This window comes from Gracilinanus agilis, chromosome 2, assembly GCF_016433145.1.
Source record: "Gracilinanus agilis isolate LMUSP501 chromosome 2, AgileGrace, whole genome shotgun sequence".
Classification (NCBI taxonomy): Eukaryota; Metazoa; Chordata; class Mammalia; order Didelphimorphia; family Didelphidae; genus Gracilinanus; species Gracilinanus agilis.
Genome location: NC_058131.1, coordinates 709,030,907 through 709,051,979, shown reverse-complemented (window position 1 = coordinate 709,051,979; position 21,073 = coordinate 709,030,907). Strand labels below are relative to the sequence as shown.

Below are 21,073 nucleotides of genomic sequence, written 5' to 3'. Positions count from 1 at the left end.
ATGATATGCTAAGGCAGATGGTCTGAGTGTTGTGATCTCATCCAAAAATAAAGAAAAATGTTCAGAGAAAGGCCTCCCATCTGTTGGGTGGATCTTTATGGAAAGTCTTGGCCAGGATCCCTCCAGTGGAGAAGGCATGGCCCAGTTTCTTTCTAGCCCAATGGCAAGAATACTCAACAGGGATGAAATCTCAGCTTTATAAAAACTGAGAAGTAACCTTTGAATTTGGGTCTGTGATTTCACCAGTGGAGTGACCTCCCATAGAGGAAACTTCCTCCTCCAATGCAAATGGGTGTCCTTTCTGGAACTTAGAATTTTAGAGAGTTGCTTTGGGCATGGAGGGGTGGAATCACTCGCCTGGAGTCACGTGGCCCGGCTGTGCCTTGGTTCCTTGTCCTGATGTCCACTCTCTATCCAATAGCCATGGCAGACACACTGATCTTTGGGTTTTAAAGGCTAATTCTAAACACTCTGTTCTACTATTCCAGCACCCAATCTAGATTGTGGCACCCGATACTGCTGCACACTAGAGTCTTGATGCTGGAGCTCATAAATGAAGAGAAGTTGGGTGGTTCACCTTAAAAAAAAAAGGAATTTAGTGTTTTCGAAGACTGATTGCCATGTCTAATGCCAGGCTCATGATGGTAGTAAATACTGAGAATGGTTAAAACTCCCCGGAATCCCACCACAGCTTTCTAATGTGGCGTCACGGGGCTGGACGATAAACCTGCCTTGGGGAAAAAGTATGCTTCCTCCTTCTCAGCTTCCTTCACTTCTCTCCTCCCTCCCCCTCCTCGTGACATTTTCATTCTCTCCCTCCCCTTCACCCACACACCCAATCACTAGTTAGTCATTTGAGTCAGAGAGAAGGGAATCTTTGACAGGGAAGGAGAAAAAAAAAAACCTCTACAAATTCTTGGCATATTCCTCACTTTCTTCCACAGAAAGGCTGCCAGGAATGTAGGCTCGCCATCATTTATCTTCCTATCCCTACTGAAACCTCCATGATGAAGGCATGCTGTGATAGTCAGTTCTTTTTAGCCATCGTCACCTACAATATGCTGGGGAAAAGATAAACCAAAAATCGGATGGGCTTCGGGCTCTGAATCCCTCCAATTGTGTTATTCCATAATGGTATAAAATACTGGCAGTCAGGGGCAGCGAGGTGGCTCAGCGAATAGAGTCAGATCTGGAATTGGGAGAAGTTGCCTTCAAATGTGACCTCAGACACTTCCTAGCTGTGTGACCCTGGGCAAGTCACTTAACTCCAGTTGCCTAGCCTGTACCATTCTCTTGCCTTGGAATATTGACTCAGTATCGACTCCAAGACACGAGATGAGGGTTTTGAAAAATTATGGCAGACAATGAAGCTTAAGATTTTCTGAATGGAGGCAGAAGACAAGGAGAGTTCCAGAGCCCGTAAGTGAGAGAAATTTTTGAAACTAGGACCTGAGTGGTCTTCGTCAAGTCCCTGCAACCCAGTAGCGTCTCAGAACATCGGTTTTCTCATCAGCCCAATGAGGAAAGTAGTCTTTGGGCCATCTATCTCACGGGGCCATTGTGAGAAAAGGACACTGGAAACTTTAAGAAACTGTAGAAATTTAAGTTATGATCATCATGAAATGACAGAAGACCCGAGTCCCCAGCAAATATAGATCCTAGGACAGCTGTGACTGGCTATAGACATATGGTGCCATGACTGATGGAGACTGAGTTTCATGGAAAGGAAGCAGGGATTGCCAAAAGCCAGTATGACTTAAAAAAATTATTTTAAACCCTCACCTTCCATCTTGGAGTCAATACTGTGTATTGGCTCTAAGGCAGAAGAGTGGTAAGGCAATGAGGTTTAAGTGACTTACCCAGGGTCACACAGATGTGTCTAAGGCTAGATTTGAACCTAGAACCTCCTGTCTCTAGGGTTGGCTGTCAATTCACTGAGCCACGTAGCTCCCCCCTTTTCCATTATATTTAAACTGGTTCCTGTGCCAGGCTGTAAGACCCTGATATTTGACATCTCTGTTCTGGGAATCTCTCGAAGACCAAGTTTCCAAGAAGGCGCCAAACTGCCTGCTTCGGTAGAAGGCATCTCCTCATCTGGGAGTCCAAGCCCTATTCCCCCTCTCCTTAATGCTCTGTGTCAGAACTATACCAGGTTAAGGTGTAGATTTTAAAATTAATATTCAAAATACTAAGCCTTATATTTATAAATTTTATTAATAATAAACTATACAAAGGAAAACAATAAAAAATAGCACCTGACCTCAGGGAGCTTCTGCTTCTTTGGGAAAGGAAATGGTGAGACCAGGCATACAGGGACAGAGACGTAGGCCAAGAAATGTCAGGTAATTTGAAGACAGAGAGAACCCCAATAATTGGGGTGAGCTGGAAAAGTGGGATCTGAAAAGGTCCCTGGAGGAGGAGAAGGGGTGTCCAGGGCCACACAGCTAGGAAGGGTCTGAGGTCCTATTTGAACCCAGGACCTCCTCTCTCTAGACCTGGCTTTCGATCCAGAGAGCCACCCAGCTACTTCTTTAATGGCTGCATTTCAACAGAAGACCTCGGTCCCGATTGTGCACACTGTGCCTGCATTCATGCCTTGTTCTTGCAAAGCTTCCTCGTACCCACAAACTGGGATTTTTGCTCCAAGTGGTCCTCCGGTGGTACGAGGGACACTCAGCATCTCATGTTCTTCTTTTATTTCTAGACACCCTTCAGCGAACACTGAATGTCCATCTCCATGGAGGAGACGCCACCTCCATGATGCCTTCCCTTTCCGTGGGTGACCACCTTCCATGTAAGTGATACACAGGGAATCCAGGGAAGCCTCTGGCCCTGCAATTCCATCCACGTGCAAGCTGGGGACCAGCTCTCAAGGCCAGTCGAGTTTGGAGAGGCCATTCCCAGCCTGCTCTCAGGGGAATGAATTCCTTTTAGCTTTCAGACCTTCTGCTGACGTTGTGATCTATGGAGTCCACAGAAGCACAACTGGTGGAATCCCAGATCACTGATGTAGGGACACAGAAAGTCATCCATGGGTCTTGGGTAACAACCGACGTCTCTCACAACTCTGACATTTCGTGGCTCCTCACTATTCCAACCCTGAACTTCTCTGGGAAACATCCTCTAAGGAGGCTCTGTGGAAGGAGTCCTGGGTTTGGAGGCTGAGGAGCTGGTTCGAATCCAGGCTCAGCCACCTACTCCAGTGGGACCTGGGGCTCGATTGCCTTATTTACAAACTGAGGTTGATCTAGAAGACCTTTGTGGTCCCCTCGAGCCTTAGACCCTTGATCCTAAATACAGAAGCATTATCATGGCCTAAGGAGAATCCAACACAGACACAGCGTTTAATCTTAGTAATAGCTCACGTTTATAGAGGACTTAAAAGCTTACAAAATATTCTCTGTCCTTCAACAATGCTGTGAGGTAGGCAATAAAGGTCTTATATTTTCCCCATTTTACAGATAAGGAAACTGAGGCTTGGGAACAGGCCCTAAGTGTTACGGCTGAGGTTTGTACTCATACCTGCTATCTCAAGCCGAGTGATTTTTTTTAATTTGATTTTTTATTAGGAACTCATAGAATATCCCCAAAGATGAACATTCCAGTAAGCCTGGGGGTCTTCCCATGGGCAAAGGGTTCTGCTGCTTGGGTCTTCCCAGGTAGGCCCCCATTCATTCTCAAAGGGCCACACCAATACAAATGTCATCCTTACCCTTGTTTTGGCATCAATCTTGGCTCCCCGATCAAGCAGCAATTTCACCATGTTGGCATTTCCTCGTTTTGATGCCACGTGTAAGGGCGTGATGTCATTCTGGTGGAAACAGAAAAAGCACAGACATGTTTTCCCTTTAGTTCAACAAGAGGATGTGCTCAGCATGAACATGAATCTCAGATATTGTTTTTCCTAGAGAGAGATGCTGAGTAGATGCAATGATGGAAATCCTGACATTTCCTTGGGAAAGAAGTCTAATCTCTTTAGTCTCTATCAGGGAACTAGGGATGGATGGATGGATGGATGGATGGATGGATGGATGAATGAATGAATGAATGAATGAATGAGTGAATGGAGGAAAAGCACTAACAGGTCATTACTTTGTTGGTGGTGAGTCATTTCAATTGTCTCTGATTCTCCGTGACCCCATTCGGGGTTTTCTTGGCAAAGATAGTGGAGTGCATTGCCATTCCTTCTCCAGCTCATTTTATAGATGAGGACACTGAGGCAAATAGGGTAAAGTGACCTGCCCAGGGTCATACAGCCAGCAAGTGACTGAAACCAGTTTTGAACTCAGATCTTCCTGACTCCAGACCTAGTGCTCTATCCACTTTACCACTTTGCTAGCAGGTACTTTGATAAGATGTTGACATGTTTTGGTGACTTCATCTGGAACAATTTCCTGGTCTAAAATCTCCTGCATCTGAAAGTCATCATTTTACCCCATAGATTTTTTAACTTCATTTTGGCTAATGACTAGCTGATTAGGTCACCCCAAACTGTATTAAGGAGAAGTCATTTTCAACACCTTTTTTAAAAAACTCTTACCTTCCATCTTAGAATCAATAGGAAGGATCAGTCTCAAGGCAGAAGAGTGTTATGGCTAGGCAAATAGGGCTAAATGACTTGCCCAGGGTCATACAGTTACAAAGTATCTGATGCCAGATTTGAACCCAAGACCTGCCCATGTTTAAGTCCAGCATTCTATCTACTGAGTCATCTAGCTGCCCCACTCCACCTCCTTTAACAACAGCACCCCCCAAATTCTCCTCTGGTCAGAGGAGATAAATGCCACATGGAGGGAGGGAGTATTGTAAAAAGAATATTCAGGTTCTCCAGTGACTCTCATTCTCAGATACTTTCGAGGCCATTCCTCAGTGATGTGATAGCTTGATTACCACCAGAAGAGTTGAAGAATTTATTCTTTCCCCTGTTCATGCCAAGGAATAATGATTTTATGAGCATACTCAGAAATACAATAAAGTTCTCCTTGGTCTCCAGATAGAATATCAGAACAATTAATTTTCCCTACTCAGACAGGATATTTTATCTTATCAGAGGATCATAAAAAGAGATTTATAGCTGGAAGAGAGGGTCCAGTCCTACTCTCTCATTTTACAAATAAGGAAACTGAGGTTCAGCATCTCACCCAAGGCCAAACAGACTAGTATTCAAACTCAGGTCCCGGGGCTTTAAACCTCAGATAGCCACACTGATAAAATATGGAGGCATAGTATCTATCCCAATGACTCTATGTAGCACAAAAGAGCTGATAAAATGGTTTGATTTTGAGTTTGCCATTTTAGTGTCCTCCGGTGCTCATGGAGACAGCTGGCACACTGAAACGGACTCCCTGATCACTCAAGAGCTCAACATTCCAGAGAGAATCCGTCTCCCGGGGTGCAGGCATCTGGGCCCCCCAAGGGCTGAGGATGGAGCCCGTGTCCCTCAGCAGCTCGGTGGTGGGTAGGGAGCGTGGCTCCCCTAATGGCACAGAGACCTGTCTCTGTGGAGAAGAGCTGCCTGGAGCTTGAGTGGGAGGGTGTCCTCGGGAAGTGACTAAATCTGTGGGCCCAGACTGGGCTTCCAGGCCATTTGGACGGGAAGCTGCTGTTCCTTTGCCTGGTTAGGCAGGAGTGAGTTATCTTTATCCCGGAGGCTGATTTCAAGGAGAGGATTTGCTGATGCCCCAATCTAGTTCTTTTCCACATCGATACCTGCTTTGTGTGGACCAGAAGTTGTCCAACCTGGGTATGCGGCAACACAGCAGGGATTCGCTTTCAAACTCATGCACGTGTCCGCATACCGTGATACACCGCGATCATATCCTTTTTCAAGCCTTCTAAAAGGCTTTTGGGTTATTCTGTCTTAGCTTTGTCATAACCTCAGTGTGGCCAAGTGAAGGAAATGTTGGCTTTTGAGTTGAGTTTTGGATCCTTGAGTTCCTGTGAGCTTGATTGGATGAGGCACCTTTACCTTCCTGGGCTTCAGTCTCCTCATCTATAAAAGGAATAGGAGGTGGGGGACATCTAGGAGGTGGACACTTCCTAGATGTGTGACCCTGGGCAAGTCACTTAACTCCCACTGTCTAGCCCTTCGAAGTCCTAGTTAGTGTGGATGCTAACGTAGAAGGGAAAAGTTTTAAAAAATGAATGGGAGGGGGTGAAAGAAGATTCATTTTATGACTCCGAGGTCCCTATCTGCTCTCTTATATAATTTGAGGGTCCTAGGATTTTTTTCCTTAGATATTTTATTTTCCCAATTACACATAATTACAATTTTCAACATAGGTTTCCTGACATTGTAGATCCAAATTCTCTCCCTTCCTCCTTTTCCTCCCCACTCTCGGAGATGGTAAGCAATTTGATATGGGTTATGCTATGTATTTTCATGCAAAACGTACTTCCACATTGGTCATTGCTGTATGAGATGCTCATATACAGCCCAAATCCCCAAATAAAATTTAAATGAACGGATGGGAGAAATAGTCAGCTTCGATTTGCATCTGATGCCAACAGTTCTTTCTCGGGCGGTGGATGGGATCCTGTGATTTTCTGTGGAAATGTGTTCTCCTCCAATGGAAGGTTCAATTTCTACTCGAGGAGAAGGACTTGTTGGTTGGTTTTTGTACGTGGCGTCTTCACACGTTAGCTGCCATACAATAGGTAGATGCTGGCTGAACTAAAATGATTCTTGATGGAGGGTGAGTTGGACTGGATGATCTCTAAGGTCTCCCCCAGTTTTTCATCTTTGATCTCATGATCCAATGAACCTTCTGGGCTAAAATCCTGATGTGCCACCCTACAGAGTGCTGTGAGGTGTCTTGTCTAAAATCAACGGATGTCAGAGCTGGGACTTGAACCCAAGTCTTTTGATCACAGGTCTAGTGGTTGAGGCTAGTTTTTACCCAGGGGAAAAAGAACTGATTTTGATCCAAACCTAATCTCTCCCATACTGTTTTCCAATTTTCCCAGCAGTTTTTGTCAAATAGTAGATTTCTGTCCCAAAAGCTGGTTTGGGTTTATCAGACATTGTCTTGCTGAGGTCATTTACTCCAAATGGAAAAAGAGCTGAGACTTGAACCCAAGTCTTTTGATTCCAGGTCTAGTGGTTGGGGATAGTTTGTCCAGATGAAAGAGTGCTGGGCCTCGAAGTTAAGAAGACCTGAGTTCAAATACTGTATCAGATACTCACTAGCTTCGTGACCCTGGGCAATTCACATAACGTGTCTGAGCCTCAGTTCCCTCATTTGTAAAAAAATAAGAGACTCCATGGTTTCAAAGGAAATGGAGGCTTTAGAGTGACTTGTCCCAGGTCACAAAGAGAGGGATCATCAGAGGTAGGATTTGAACTCGGGTTCTCTTTCTCTAGCTTCATCCATGGTGTCATGCTACTTTCCCAGAAGGTAAATACAAAACATTTACAGAATAAGTAGAAAATAATTTCATGGAGGGGTTGGGACAAGAACAAATAACTGGGGGGTCACCAAAGGCTCCCCATAGGAAAGAATCTAGGAATTCTACAGCAGAAAGCAAGCAAGGGAGAGGGCTCCCCTTTATAACAGGGTCCTAGGATCATTGACCCAATGTGGGAAGAGACTGCAGAGCTCCTCTAGTTCTACCTCCTCATTTTATGGTTGGAGAAACTGAGGCAGAAAAGAGTGAACTAGATGACCTTGTCCAAGGTCACATAGGTGAGAAGAGGCACCGCTGGGCTTTCCAGCTCTGGATCCATTGACTAAACCAGTGATAATGACATTAAAAGAGATCGATTTTTAAAAGAGCAGGACTGTGATTTTATTGGCACGGGGAAAGCTGGGTTAGGAACTTCTCCCAGTGCAGTTTATCTGGGGTCCCTAAGAGGCTTGTTGCGGGGTCTCGCAGCCAGTGTGAACCGAACCCAAGTCATCTTGGCACGAAAGCCAATTCTCTACCTTACAGGTACAAAGATGGAGCATTTACATTTAGGTCGAATAAAATGTCAGCTTGGCAGGTGGCACTGACTGATCCAGGGTTCCCTGCGTGCTCTGGTGCTGGAGGTGGGAAGAGACCCAAAGTGCTAGATATGGTGGAAGAGTCATGGAATGGGCAGGCATGGGTTCTGCCTTTGACCTACATTACGTCGCTGAGATCAGAGATCCTTTTCTGGAATTCTAATGCCTCAATGAAATAATCTACAAATGCTATCCATCGTGCTGGCGCTCTATTCTGTTTACTAGCTTCAGTGACCGATGTCATCATTCTAGCCATATTGTTTCTAGTATTTTTTTGTTTGCAACTTTTTTTCCTTCCCTTTTTTCCCTTTTGCTTAGGCTTAGCACAGGTTAAGCGCTTAATAAATAGAGGCTCGTTGTTTGGTGGACGCCAGGAAAATCTAAGCTCCTTGAGCATACGGGCTATTTTTGCCTTTTAAAAAAATCTTTCTGGCCCGTACATCAACGGCTGTTATGCCGGAAATACGCAGTTGATGTCTTTTGATTATTTTATTAGAAGCGATTTGTACGGAGACTTTATCTCTCTTCTATACACTAACAATTTTATTTATTTTTTATATTTATTTTTATTTTATTACTTGTGAACAAATTTCCATGGCTTACGTGATTCGTGTTCTTTCCCTCCCCTCCTTCCATCCTCCTCCCATCGCCAACGCACAATTCCACTGGGTTTTACATGGACACACTAACAATGAATAATCCTCCCATGGTCATTTCTAGCACCTCGCACAATTCCCGGCACACGATCCCTAGTGAAGAAATACTTGTTGGTGAAGTGATGGAGTCTAGAAGCCACAAAGATGGCAATGGTGGCGTCTTACATTCTTCCTATAATAAATCGCACCCTCCTCCCCATTTTACTTACACGTTAAATTCTGTTTAATGCAATTGACTTTTCCCCCTGGAATATGAGCTGGGATGGCTACTTCTTAGTTTAAAAAAGGGTTTGGAATCATCCAGGTGGATCTTTTCATCTGAGCCATTGTTAGGACTGCAAGTCACATGAATGTCCCCCTAAATGGTTAATTCAAATGTAAAAAGCTGAAGGGGAACCCCGGGATCTGTCCCCCAGTCTGTCCATACCAGCTGGAGCACCTCTTGCCCTTAATTCGCCAGTTACCCCTTCCAAGGTCCATTCAAATGGCCAAATATGGACTGATCGTCTATGTATAACCCAGTGAAATTGCTTGTCAATTCAGGGAGTGGGAAGGGAGACAGCAAGCATCATGGAACCAAGGAAAAAATCAAATAAAAAATCAAGTAAAATCAATAAAAAAAAAACCAAATATTAGGTCAAAGAGAGGACTTTTAATCATTGCACAAGGCTGATCTAGGAAGACAAAAGTCTCTCTGAGTTTTCTATTTTCTGGCGCCTGGACCAAGGAAGTAAAGACTGAAATAAAAAGGGAATTCGCAAATTGAGTGGCATCCAAAGCATCCTTAGGAATAGACGCTTCGGTAAAGGTTGTTCATCGTCTAGTCGACCACCTAGAGAAAAGTCTTTTAAAGAATGACTTCAGCAGTCACAGAAATGGTGATTTTTATCTTGTGTAGAGCTGGAACGTCTTAAGTTTTCAACACTCTGAGAAGACACATGATGTGCAAAAAGGAAAAAAAAAGATTCTGGCAGAAAAACTAGATATGAAAATGTTGTGCCCGGAAAATCATTCACTTCATGGACTTTTGGGGTCTAACAATTTAGTAGGAGCCTCCTCCACCCCCCAAAAAGCTTTTGTCTATGTTGTTTCTATCTATCAATATTTACCATATTAAAATTAAAATGCTTTAGTATCACTATGAAAAGTTTTGACCTCATGGACCTCCTAAATGGATGTTGGGGGTTCCTGACCACACTTTGAGGATCAGATAATCTGTAAGGTCAGGACTAACTCTGAACTTTTCTTTTATTGTGGTTCACACATTTTTCAGTCATGTCTGGCTCTTTGTGGAGTTTTCTTGGCAAATATAGTGGAGTGGTTTGCATTTTCTTCTCCAGTTCATTTTACAGATGAGGAAACTGAGACCAACAGGGTTAAGTGACTTGCTCAGGATCACACAGCCAGATTTGAACTCAGATTCTCATGAGTTCTCTGAACTTCTCTAAAACTCTCTAATTCTAGGGCCAAAGTCTTTAGGGCATCTCTATTACTTTGTTATTCTGTCCTAAATTGCTGTACTGTTTGGAATCTTGGCATATGAAAGGTTAAGTTCACAGGAATTTCCTGAGCTCAATATAGATGCTGGCTCACCATCCTGGGGGACTGAGGGGCACTTTATTTTTTTTAACTCTTGTCTTCCATCTTGGAAGGCAATGCTAGTCAAGTGACTTGCCCAGGGTCATACAGCTAGGAACTATCTGAGACAAGATTTGAATCTAGGATCTCTTGACCCTAGTCCTGGCTTTCTCTCTACTGAACCACCCAGCTGTCCTCCAAGACACACTTTTTAAGGCTAATCTACTTTATTAACATTTTTCTCCTCCATTGTTAAAAAATTTTTCCAGTGTAGTTCCAAATTCTCTTCTTCCCTCACTCATTGAGAACAGAAGCCAGAATCCAATACAATTATAATTAGCCGTGCAAAACACATTTCTGAATTAGCCTTTTGGAGCTGAGACCCCTAGTTTTGCCATTTACTAGTTGGCCATAGGCAAACCCTTTTATTCCCTCTTTCTAGAACTGAAAAACGAGGGAAGCAGATTAACTTCTCTCTAAAGTCTGTCCCGTTGCTAACCTCCAAGGGTCTACAAAGCCCCTGCTGCTGCTGACACCGTATACTCTGCCTCGGGAGCCCTGTGGCCACGCTTGGCACGGGGCTGGGCACACAGCAGATGCTAAGTACGTGCTTGCTGAGTGACTTCATCTCCAATAACACACAGCAAGGACAGCTGCTCTGGGATGTGACCAGGAGACACACTCAGAAGTCTCGGACAGACAAGCCCAAGCCTGCCCTAAATGGGCACAAGGCTGAGCTTCGGTCAAAGACAGACTCTCAGAGCGGGGGAATCAGACCATAGACTTTGAGGCTAGAAATCTATGGCCGCCATCTTGGAAAGCAAGGAAAGGAGAATCTCGGGATATTTGAAAGGGTGGGAAGAAGTAGATGCTTCCTATTTTACAATCCTACATTTGGGTCTAAAGCTGGTTTTTTCCAAGTGGCATGGAAAATAAAGAGGTGGTCTTGGATCCAGGGCAACCTCTGACTCATGCTGGCCGTGGGACCTTGGACAAGTCACCTACCTTCTCAATGTTCTTGCCAAATTTAGGACAAAAAGTTGCAGAGAAGGTGCCAGCCTGCATTGGTAGAGGTAATGTCCTAATGTGGGAGTTCCCTGTGCCAGTGAAGTCACAGGAGATACCCCTATCCAACCCCAGAAAACTTAGAATGGATAAGGCTCCCCCATATGACCTTTCTCTCTGGATTCTCCCTTGTGAACAAGGAGTTTCTGCCAGTTGGAGGGCTCAAGCTTGGCATTCTTTGGTTGGCTACTGGACAGATTTTTTTTCTTTTTAACAGGCAGGTAATTGGGCAATACAGAGATCAATGCCAACAATGCTAATGCCCTAGGATTCACCAGATCTATCTATCTATCTATCTATCTATCTATCTATCTATCTATCTATCATCTATCTATCTATCTGTCTGTCTGTCTGTCTGTCTGTCCGTCCGTCCGTCCGTCCGTCCGTCCATCCATCCATCCATCCATCCATCTATCTATCTATCTATCTATCTATCTATCTATCTATCTATCTATCTATCTATCTATCTATCCTTCCATGGCCTCCCTTGCACAAAGACCTCGAGTCTGTTAAAATAAAAGCTTTTCTATTTTAAAAATTGCTTGTTCTCACTAAGATTCTAAAAGTCGTAAAAAGGATTAAAACCTGAGTTAGATTCTTAGTTTAGACATTCACTAGTTATAGGATCCTGAGCAAGTCATTTAACCTTTGCTGGTCTCAGTTTTCTCATCTTAAAAATTGATATTAAAAAAAACCCTGCTTCACAGGGAGCTATGAGGATCAAATGAGCTAATATAGGAAAAGTATTTCTACCATTATTGTCATTATTACTAGCTATAGGACTGCCTCAGCTTCCTCATCTGGAAAACAGAAAATAACAACAGCTACCTCTCAAGCTTTTTGTGAGGATGAAATAAAATATATCTGGTGGCATGTGGGTCAATGTTTAACAACTGTCTCTGGGGGAATAGGAATGCCCATATGTTTATATAATATTATACTACCCTAAAATTAATCTGTATTATATTAACACTTTCTTCAGTCTAGATAATAAAAAAAACAGTAAATTAAGCCCTGATCTGTCCCCTTTGTTGATTTCTGAGAAGTAAATGCTCCCAAGGAAAACTGAACATTCCTTCCCCAAGCGGGCTAAAGCTGGCTCTAACGCATGGGCCTCTGATTTATTTTTTTACATTTATTGAAAGCTTTAAGGTTCTGAAGTTGCCTTACATTTGCTATCCCAGGGGTCCTGAAGAGATGGATCTGACCGAAAAACAAAACAAAACAAAACAAACAACAAAAAAACAATTGCCTGAACTGATTGGAAGGTACCTTCTATGTGATCTAGTCATTGGGTCCAGCCAAAATTCCTTTCATGGCTTCCTAGACAGATTATAGGTCCAGGGAGGAATCCAGAGCTGAAAAATGGAAACTGTTTGGACCCTTAAGGAAGTCAGGTGGCTGACTGGCTAGAGCACTGGCCTGGAGTTGGAAAGATTGGAGTTCAAATCTAAACTCAGGCACTTATTAGCTGTGTGACCCTGGGCAAGTCATTTCATTTGGGGTTTAGCCCACTTCCAAAATCACTTTCAAAACACTAACACCCTGCTTCCTTCCTGAGTCCTGGTCTGGATTTAGAGGAGTCAATCTTATGAATCGATCCCCATTTAGTAAGACCGAACAATGGGCCATGCACTGTGTTAGGTCCTAGTAACATCTTTATCCCCAATGCTTGGCATATGAGAAATTTTACTCATCTAAGTAGATATCCATCCATCTATCTATTATCTATTTACTGATCCAACCATTTCCATCTACCCATATCAATCAATAGATCTCTCTCTTTCTCTATCTCCATTCACCCATATCTATCTATCTATCTATCTATCTATCTATCTATCTATCTATCTATCTATCTATCTATCTGTCTGTCCGTCTATCTATCTATCTATCTATCTATCTATCTATCTATCTATCTATCTATCTATCTATCCATCCATCCATCCATCCATCCATCCAATCATTCCCAGATTAAATCAGTCTTGCCCTAAGGAGCTTATATTCCGTTGTGGGAGACAATATGCACACAGTCATACAAAATAAATACAAGGTCATTGTGTGTGAGGGGAGATGGGGGGAGACACTTTGCTGGGGACTCCCCTACTAGACTAGGAGCTCCTTGAGGGCAAGGGGCTGTCCTTTGCTTTCTTTGTATCCCCAGCTTCAACAAAGGACCTGGCAAACAGTAGGTGCTCAATAAATGCTCTTTACTGAGTGACTGACTCTAGCAGCTGAGGGAATCCCTCGGGTGGCACCCAGCACTGAAGCACAACTTGACCCCTTCACCTATCAAACTCCACTTAAAAGAAAGCTAGGGGATGCCACAGGATAAAACACTGGGCCTAGACCCAAGCCTGGAATTCAAATTTGACCTCAGACACTTACTAGCTATGTGACCCGTCTCTTAACCTCGTTTGCCTCAGTTTTGTTCTCCGTAAAATGGGGATAATAAAAGCACCAACCTCCTTGGGTTATTGTGAGGAACAAATGAAGTAAGAACAGCAAAGTGCTTTGCACACTAAATGCGTGGCACACAGTAGACATTTAGTATGCTGATTCCCTTTCCCCCTCCTTTTAAAGTGCCTCTCCCAGCAGATAAATGCTCCCCTGGTTGAGGCAGCAGTGACTTCACCCTTCCTTCATATCCACGAACGCACCGTGGGGAGATTGGGAGCTTAAAGGGACCCCAGAGTTTACCAGCTCAACACACTCCTTGGAAAGATGAGAGGAGGAGACCCAAGTGGAGGAAGGGAAGAGGGCACTGAGTTGGGGTTACCCCAGGAGCCCCAGAGAGCAGGTTCCATTCAGGACAGGCCCTTAGAACAGAGCGGCACAAAGGATGCTGTACTATCTAACGGTCCTCTGTGCCCAGGCAGGTGCCAAGATGCACGGGGAGGGGTGGGGTTGGGCACTGAGCCGTGCCAGCTCCCCAGCCTGGTTTTGTCTTATTTGGGAAAATGAACTCCCTGCCGCTGAGAAATACTTCCTCTTTGAAAGTGGAAGGTTTAAAAAAATCAGCACCCCTACATTAATAAAACATCATTTCACAGAATTTCAAAATAGGATTTATTCAGGTCAACGAAAGGTATGGCTTCCACTGCAGTGATTAAGGAGTGACCCGGAAGGGAGCTCTTCACATACCCAAAAAGCAGAGAAAAGAGAGAAAACCGGAGACTTGGATTTCTTTTTTTGGGGGGGGGAGAGCGTGAGTGGGGGCTGGTGTTATTCATCGTCTCCAATAAACTACATTAGTGCTGCCAGGGAGAGGAGCCTTCCCTCTCTGCTCCCTTCACATTTGGGGGAAGGCTGAATGCAGGGAATTCAATGAAACCCTTTCCGTAGGGCGACATTAAGCTCCTGACTTTAGTAATGAAAGCCATTTCCCGGCTCCCAAACTACATTCTCGAGTATTTGAGAGTGGATCTCCAAGGGTGATCTGGAGAGTTCTGTGGGTCCCCAAGACTGACCCGGGGGGTCTCATCAAATAGTCAAAACTATTTTCATAACGATAAATACCAAAATGTTTTAATATCGAATATAGTAAATATCGCTACAAGCCACATAAACAAAAACCCTCGGAGGAGGGGAGTCTTCAATCATTTTTACTTTCACTAAAAACCAACCAACCAACCAGACAAAAACCTCTCACCTTCCATCTCAGAATCAATCCTGTGTATTGGTTCCAAGGCAGAGGAGTGGGAAGGGCTAGGCAGTGGGGTAAAGGACAAATGACTTGCCCAGGATCACACAGCTAGGAAATGTCTGAGGGCAGATTTGAACTCAGCACCTCTGGTCTCTAGGTTTGGCTCCCAATCCACTGAGTCACCACTAGTTGCCCCCTTGGCACAATGTTTAATGAAGAAAGCCCTTAGCCAGCCAAACATGAATCTGCTGATTTTAACCAATAAAGGAACTTTCACTGCCAAAAAAAATAATAACAATTACCATAGCTCTCATTTATGTGGTATTTTAAGTTTACGCAGTACTTTATATATGTTAACTCCTTTGATCCTCAGAAACCTGAGAGGTTTCCCCATTTTATAGATGATGACATTGAGGCTGAAAGAGGATGACTTGCCCAAGGTCAAACAACAAGTAAGTGTTTGAGGTGAGATTTGAACTTAGCTCTTCTTGATTTCAAAGTCTATTCTCTCACCAGTGCACCACTTAAGTGCCTCTAAGTATTCTCTGACCTTTACTTATTCTGGAATCAATCAAACAGCATTTATTAAGCCCCTACAATGTATCAGGCACTGTGCTAAGTGTTTGGGACACAAAGGCAAAAGATTGGTCTCTCTTCCTCTTTTTCAAAAGAATGTAGCTGGCTACTGTGGCATGGTGGACAGAATCAGCCTCTGAGTCATAAAGCCTTGGGATCAACCTTTCCCTACGAAAACCCACTGGCTGGGTGACTTTAGACAAGTCACTTGAACTCTCAGAGTTATAAGCAACTTTTTTTTTTAAACCCTTACCTCTTCTATTGGAGTTGATATTAAGTATTGATTCCAAGGCAGGAGAACGATAAGGGCTAAGCAATTGGAGTTAGTTAAGTAACTTGCCCAGGGTCACCCAGCTAGGAAGTATCTGTGGTCAAATTTGAACCCAGGACCTCCTGTCTCCAAGCCTGATACTCTATCCACTGAGCCACCCAGGTGACCCACTACAGGTAACTCTTAAGTAGTAAAGAAGGCATTGTACATCATGGGAAGAAGTTTCCTCGCTGGAAGTTCAATATAATCATCACAGGCTAGATTAAAAAGCCAATAATAATAACAATAATTATAATTACTAATATGAAATTATTATCAACAACAGTACTGATTACAATGAAGAGTACTAACTATTATTAATAAGCAATGATCAATCATGACAATTCTTATGATGAATAATTATGATAAATTATGTCCCTTACAGGAGCAATATCAGTGCTAAAGTCTGGGCTTCTCTGAAACGGGCTTGCTTGATTTTTGAGTCTGCTACCCCAGGGCTTGATATAGAATCATCACTTAATTGCTGATTATTTGATTCCTTCCATGGTCGCCAGAATGATGACGAGTTCAATGTAGATGGATCATGGACACGCTCCAAAGGTTTCTCCTTTTGTAGTTCATTGAACCCTGATCATGAGGAGAGCTGAGACGGCAGAGAGCAGTGTTAGAAGGCTCTAGTGCTGTGTGTGTGTGTGTGTGTGTGTGTGTGTGTGTGTGTGTGTGTGTGTGTGTGAAGATTCCATGCATGATTCCAAAAGACATATTTCAGATGCTGGAAAACACAGCCACCTCCTGACAGAGGGTGCCATGTTTATTTCTGGATGTGGACATAGTAGAAATCTGTTTGACTTGACGATGCCTAATTGTTACATGGGTTGATTTTCTTCTAAATTGGGAAAGGTGGGGGAGAAAGTAAACCCTCGTTAATTAAAAAATTGAATTTGATGTAAAAACAAGAAAATCCAGATGGCAAGGTGGCTGTCCCAGTAGACCCGACGTCCCCGTGTGCCTGACATCTACGTGGGGGCATTCATCAGCCCTTGTGGGAGGTGACAGCTTCTGCTCTTTCCATCGGTACTTGCTGGGGTCACATTTACTCCAGAAATCACCTGGAAGGGATGATGGGAGCGCTGTTCCTTCTGCTCCTCCCTTTCCCCATCACCCTCTCCAGCAGGCAGCTGCGGGCTCTGAGTCATGGCCTGAGCCTACCGTAGGTCTTGGGCTGACATCACCAGGACAGGATTTCTTCAGTGACTCAAGCCCCCCTGACACGGCAGAGCGAGGTGAGTCAGAACACGGGAGCCTCCGCCTCTTAGGGTAGAGGGGAGCCCAGCACAGCAGCCCCACTCGCTATCCCTTCTCCTGGGCTCCCCTGACCCAAAGCGGGGTTCTGGGGTTACTTGGTGGAGTCTGTTCTTTGCCAAATGCTGATGAAGAATCATCATGTAGACCCTTCAAGGGGCTCGTGTCTCCCCCACGAGAAAGGAAGCTCTTTCAGGACAGGAATGAGTTAATTCTTATCTTTGTACTCTCATCACTTTGGATATTGCCAGGTCCATTTTGTCGATTGGTTGTTTCAGTCATGTCTGACTCTTTGTGACCTCATTTGGGGTTTTCTTGGCAAAGATCCCGGAGTGGTTTGCCATTTCCTTCTCCAGTCATTTTACAGGTGGGAAAACCGAGGCCAACAGGGCGAAGTGAGCTGCCCAGGGTCACATAACTAGCAAGTGTCTGAGGCTAGATTTGAACTCAGGAAGATGAGTCTCGCTGACTACAGGCCAGGCACTACGCACTATGGCACCACCAGGTGCACAGTAAAGCTTCATAGACATTGTTGACCGATTTGGATTGAATAAGTGTCCGGAGCTTTGTCTCTCAGTCCCGGAATGAGGAATAAACTCTGGTCCTCTTTGGATCCCGGTTTTCATCCAGGGCTCAGTACAAGGGGGTGCTTTTAGATGGAGCCTCTCTTATGCTGACTCCCCTCACCCAAACGAATGGCCTGGGTCTGGTGTGTCGCTATCTACATACATGTAGGGCATTTTAAGCTGCTTGGGGATCAGAGAGGGCTTCACTTTTGTGTCTGGGTCCCGAGCCCTGAGCACAGTGTGTGGCTCAAATGTTTGAGGGTTGATGGGAAGGGACTTTGGAATTCATCCAGTCCAGTGTCTTCATTTTGCATATAAGGAAACTGAGTCAATAGAGGGGTAGAGATAAGCCCAAAGGCGTTTCCTTGAACTTTCCCCAAAGGTTATCTATTATTTCTGTTTCATTCCTGAAAAAGCCAAGAGCTAGGCGACTATAGAGAAGGGCTTAGAAGGGATCCCTCCTGAAAAAAGTACCTCAATTCTAATTTGTTCTGTACCTTTTTAAGAGGTGTGTCACCAGCTACGCTTGCTAAGTCATGGGCAGAAGAATGAAGGCAGGGCTCAGAGGGGTAACCTGGGGTCTGGGACTCCCGAAAGGGTGTACCGGCTTCTGTTAGGCTCTCTAACCAGCCTGCAGATCAGGGAAATCTGTGCGCTGTCGAAATCTCGCTCCTGCAGACTAAATCAGACTGGTCTTTATTGCTAATAATAGCTAACATTTTTATAGTATCTACTACACACCAGGCACTGTGCTAAATGCTTTACAAATAACAGCTCATTGGATCCACGCAATAACCTTGCACAGAAGGTGCTATTATCCTCATTTTACAATTGAGGAAACTAAGGCAAACAGAAGTTAAGTGACTCAGGCAACAGCTCTGTGAAGACAGGAAGAACATTCATGTTCCCTCTAGTTTTTTTCCCAGGTTAATTCTCCCTAATTCTTACAATTAACCTGATCATCTCCAGCCCCTGTTCTGGCCTGATCATCCTCCAGGCACCAACTCATCAGGATGCTGGAAATGTCACCTGTAGGACTGAAGGAAATATTCCAGATGTGGCCTGAGCCAGGCAGATACAAGCAGGGATGCCTCCTCTCCTCATTCCTGGAAACAGCCCTCTCTTCAGCCAGTCAACATTGCTATTTTTTTTTGGACTGATATATACTGTTGACCCTTAAGGAGGAGATTATACACATCTTCCCCTTCTTTTCTCTTCTGACTGGTAGCCGCAGGGCCACAGGAGCACAAGACTCCAGATTTAAAGCTGGAAGAGCCCTTAGAAGCTTCCCAATCCAATGCTTTTCATTTATAGATGAGGCCAGAGATGCTGCCTTTCCCAGGCTCACCCAGCTAGTAAATGTCAGAGGTGAACCCAGGTTGCTCACTCCATGTCCAGGGAGTTATTATCTCCCCCTCCATGCTTCCTTTCCTGAGCTGGAGAGGAAAGAGAGAAGGAAGTGCCCCACCAAAATGGTGGCGGGAGGAAACGTCCCTCCTATACCATCCCTGGGCCTCCTCCATGATTCCTAGCTCTGGTAGTGAAGTATCTGACAAAGAAGCTTTTGGAACATGCCATCTTTTTTAGCTGAGCTGCTACTGAATTGGAAATTCAAAATAACTGGCTGGATTGCCACGTGATGTTGGGGCTCCTCTCTCCAAGAACAAACTTGCTCCTATTAAGGCTCTCGATTTGCTTATTACAAAATCTTTTAGGTGGTGGAGGTAAGAACAAGAGATGGCATCTATTTTTGGTTTCTACACTTGTGATGTTCATTGTAAAATTTACCCATGCCCAAATCTGCAAGGTCGACACATTGTGGCCTGCCAGCTCAATACACGTCAACAGCACAATATGGCAGCCAAGAATGTTAATGCAATCTTATCTTCCATTAAAGGTGGCAAAGCTCCCAGGAATGAGATAGAGAGATTGGCATTGTATTTTGCTCTGGTCAGACTACATAGGTAATACTGTTTTTAGATCTGCATGCCACCTTTTAGGAGGGGCACCAAAAAGAGTACCTGGCGGGGAACAACCAACATGGCAAAAATCCTTGAGTCTTTGCTGAATAGGGACTCATTAAAGGAAGTTGGAGAAGAGAAGACTCAAGATGGAATTATGGCCGTACTCTCCGGTTTAAGTGCCTCAAAGATGGTCATGTGTAAAAGAGTAGAATTATTCTGCTTGGCTCTGGAGGGGAAATTCAGGTGGATAGAATTCTTTGTCATAAGTCCCTTAGAACTGTCTTGGATCAATGTATTGTTGAGAGTAGCTAAGTCTATCACAATTAATCATCATATAATATTACTGTTACTGTGTACAATGTTCTCTGGGTTCTGCTTATTTCACTTTGCATCAGTTTGTGTAGATTTTTCCAGTTTTTTTTTTGAAACATCATTTCTCATAGCACAATAGTATTCCATCACCAGCAAGAATTAGATGTGATTGAAACCATTTCCACACTAATTGTCTGTGTGGCCCAGGGCAAGTCACTTAACCTTGTTTGCCTCAGATCCCTCATCTATAAAATGAGCTGGAGAAGACAATGGCAAACTGTACCGGTATCTTTGCCAAGAAAACCCCAAATGGGATCATGAAGAGTTGGACACAACCAAAAAACAATAACATACAAAGAGGAAACTAGGACATCATTGGAATGGACCCCCTTGGGTGGTAGTTGGTTTCCCCTCATGGAAGACCTTGAATCAGAAGTTAGATGACTATGTTTTGGTTATTTTTGTGGTGGGGCTTCCTTTCTCCATATGACTTGGACTGAATGGCCTGAGTCCCTTTCTAACTCTAATCTCCTATGGCACCCATCCCCTTAAGTATTCCTTCATAAGGTCCCAGGTTACTTAGGGATTTCAATTTGGGGAGCAGTTTTTAAATCACCAGCCAGTGCTACCAGGACCACAAGAATTCCACATGAGGGCGTAGGGCATGTTGATTTCTATTTTGGGCCAGGGGTTGTTTACACCAGTCAATAAAACAATGCCCCCAATCTAGACAGAATTATGGGATGACATTAGAGGTGAAGGAATCTTAGGAGGTTATCTATATATATGAACCAAAGTTCAAAAGGATCTTAGAAATCATTTAGTTTAACTCTTTGGCTTATAGATGAGGAAATTTAGATGGAGAGAGGAAAAGTTACTTAGTCATACAGCTAGTAAGTTATTAGCTACAGGATTTAAAACCAGGTCCTCTGACTCCCTATCAAAGGCCCTTCCTTCCTTCCTTCCTTCCTTCCTTCCTTCCTTCCTTCCTTCCTTCCTTCCTTCCTTCCTTCCTTCCTCCCTCCCTCCCTCCCTTCTCTCTCTCTCTTTCTTTGTTTCTTTGTTTCTTTCTTTGTTCCTTCCTTCCTTCCTTCCTTCCTTCCTTCCGTTTTTAATTTAAAAAACTCTTACCTTGGGCAGCTGGGTAGCTCAGTG

General features: G+C 44.0%; 1 protein-coding gene across 1 annotated transcript in view; it reads right to left on the bottom strand.

The window, feature by feature from the left end:
* The window catches only part of LOC123234424 (ankyrin-3-like), a 69,813-nt gene that overhangs the window by 35,928 nt on the left and 12,812 nt on the right, over nt 1-21,073 (bottom strand). The window contains exon 6 of the mRNA XM_044660325.1: nt 3,713-3,811. Within this exon, the coding sequence (XP_044516260.1) occupies nt 3,713-3,811 (99 nt within the window). The remainder of the gene's footprint in view (nt 1-3,712; nt 3,812-21,073) is intronic.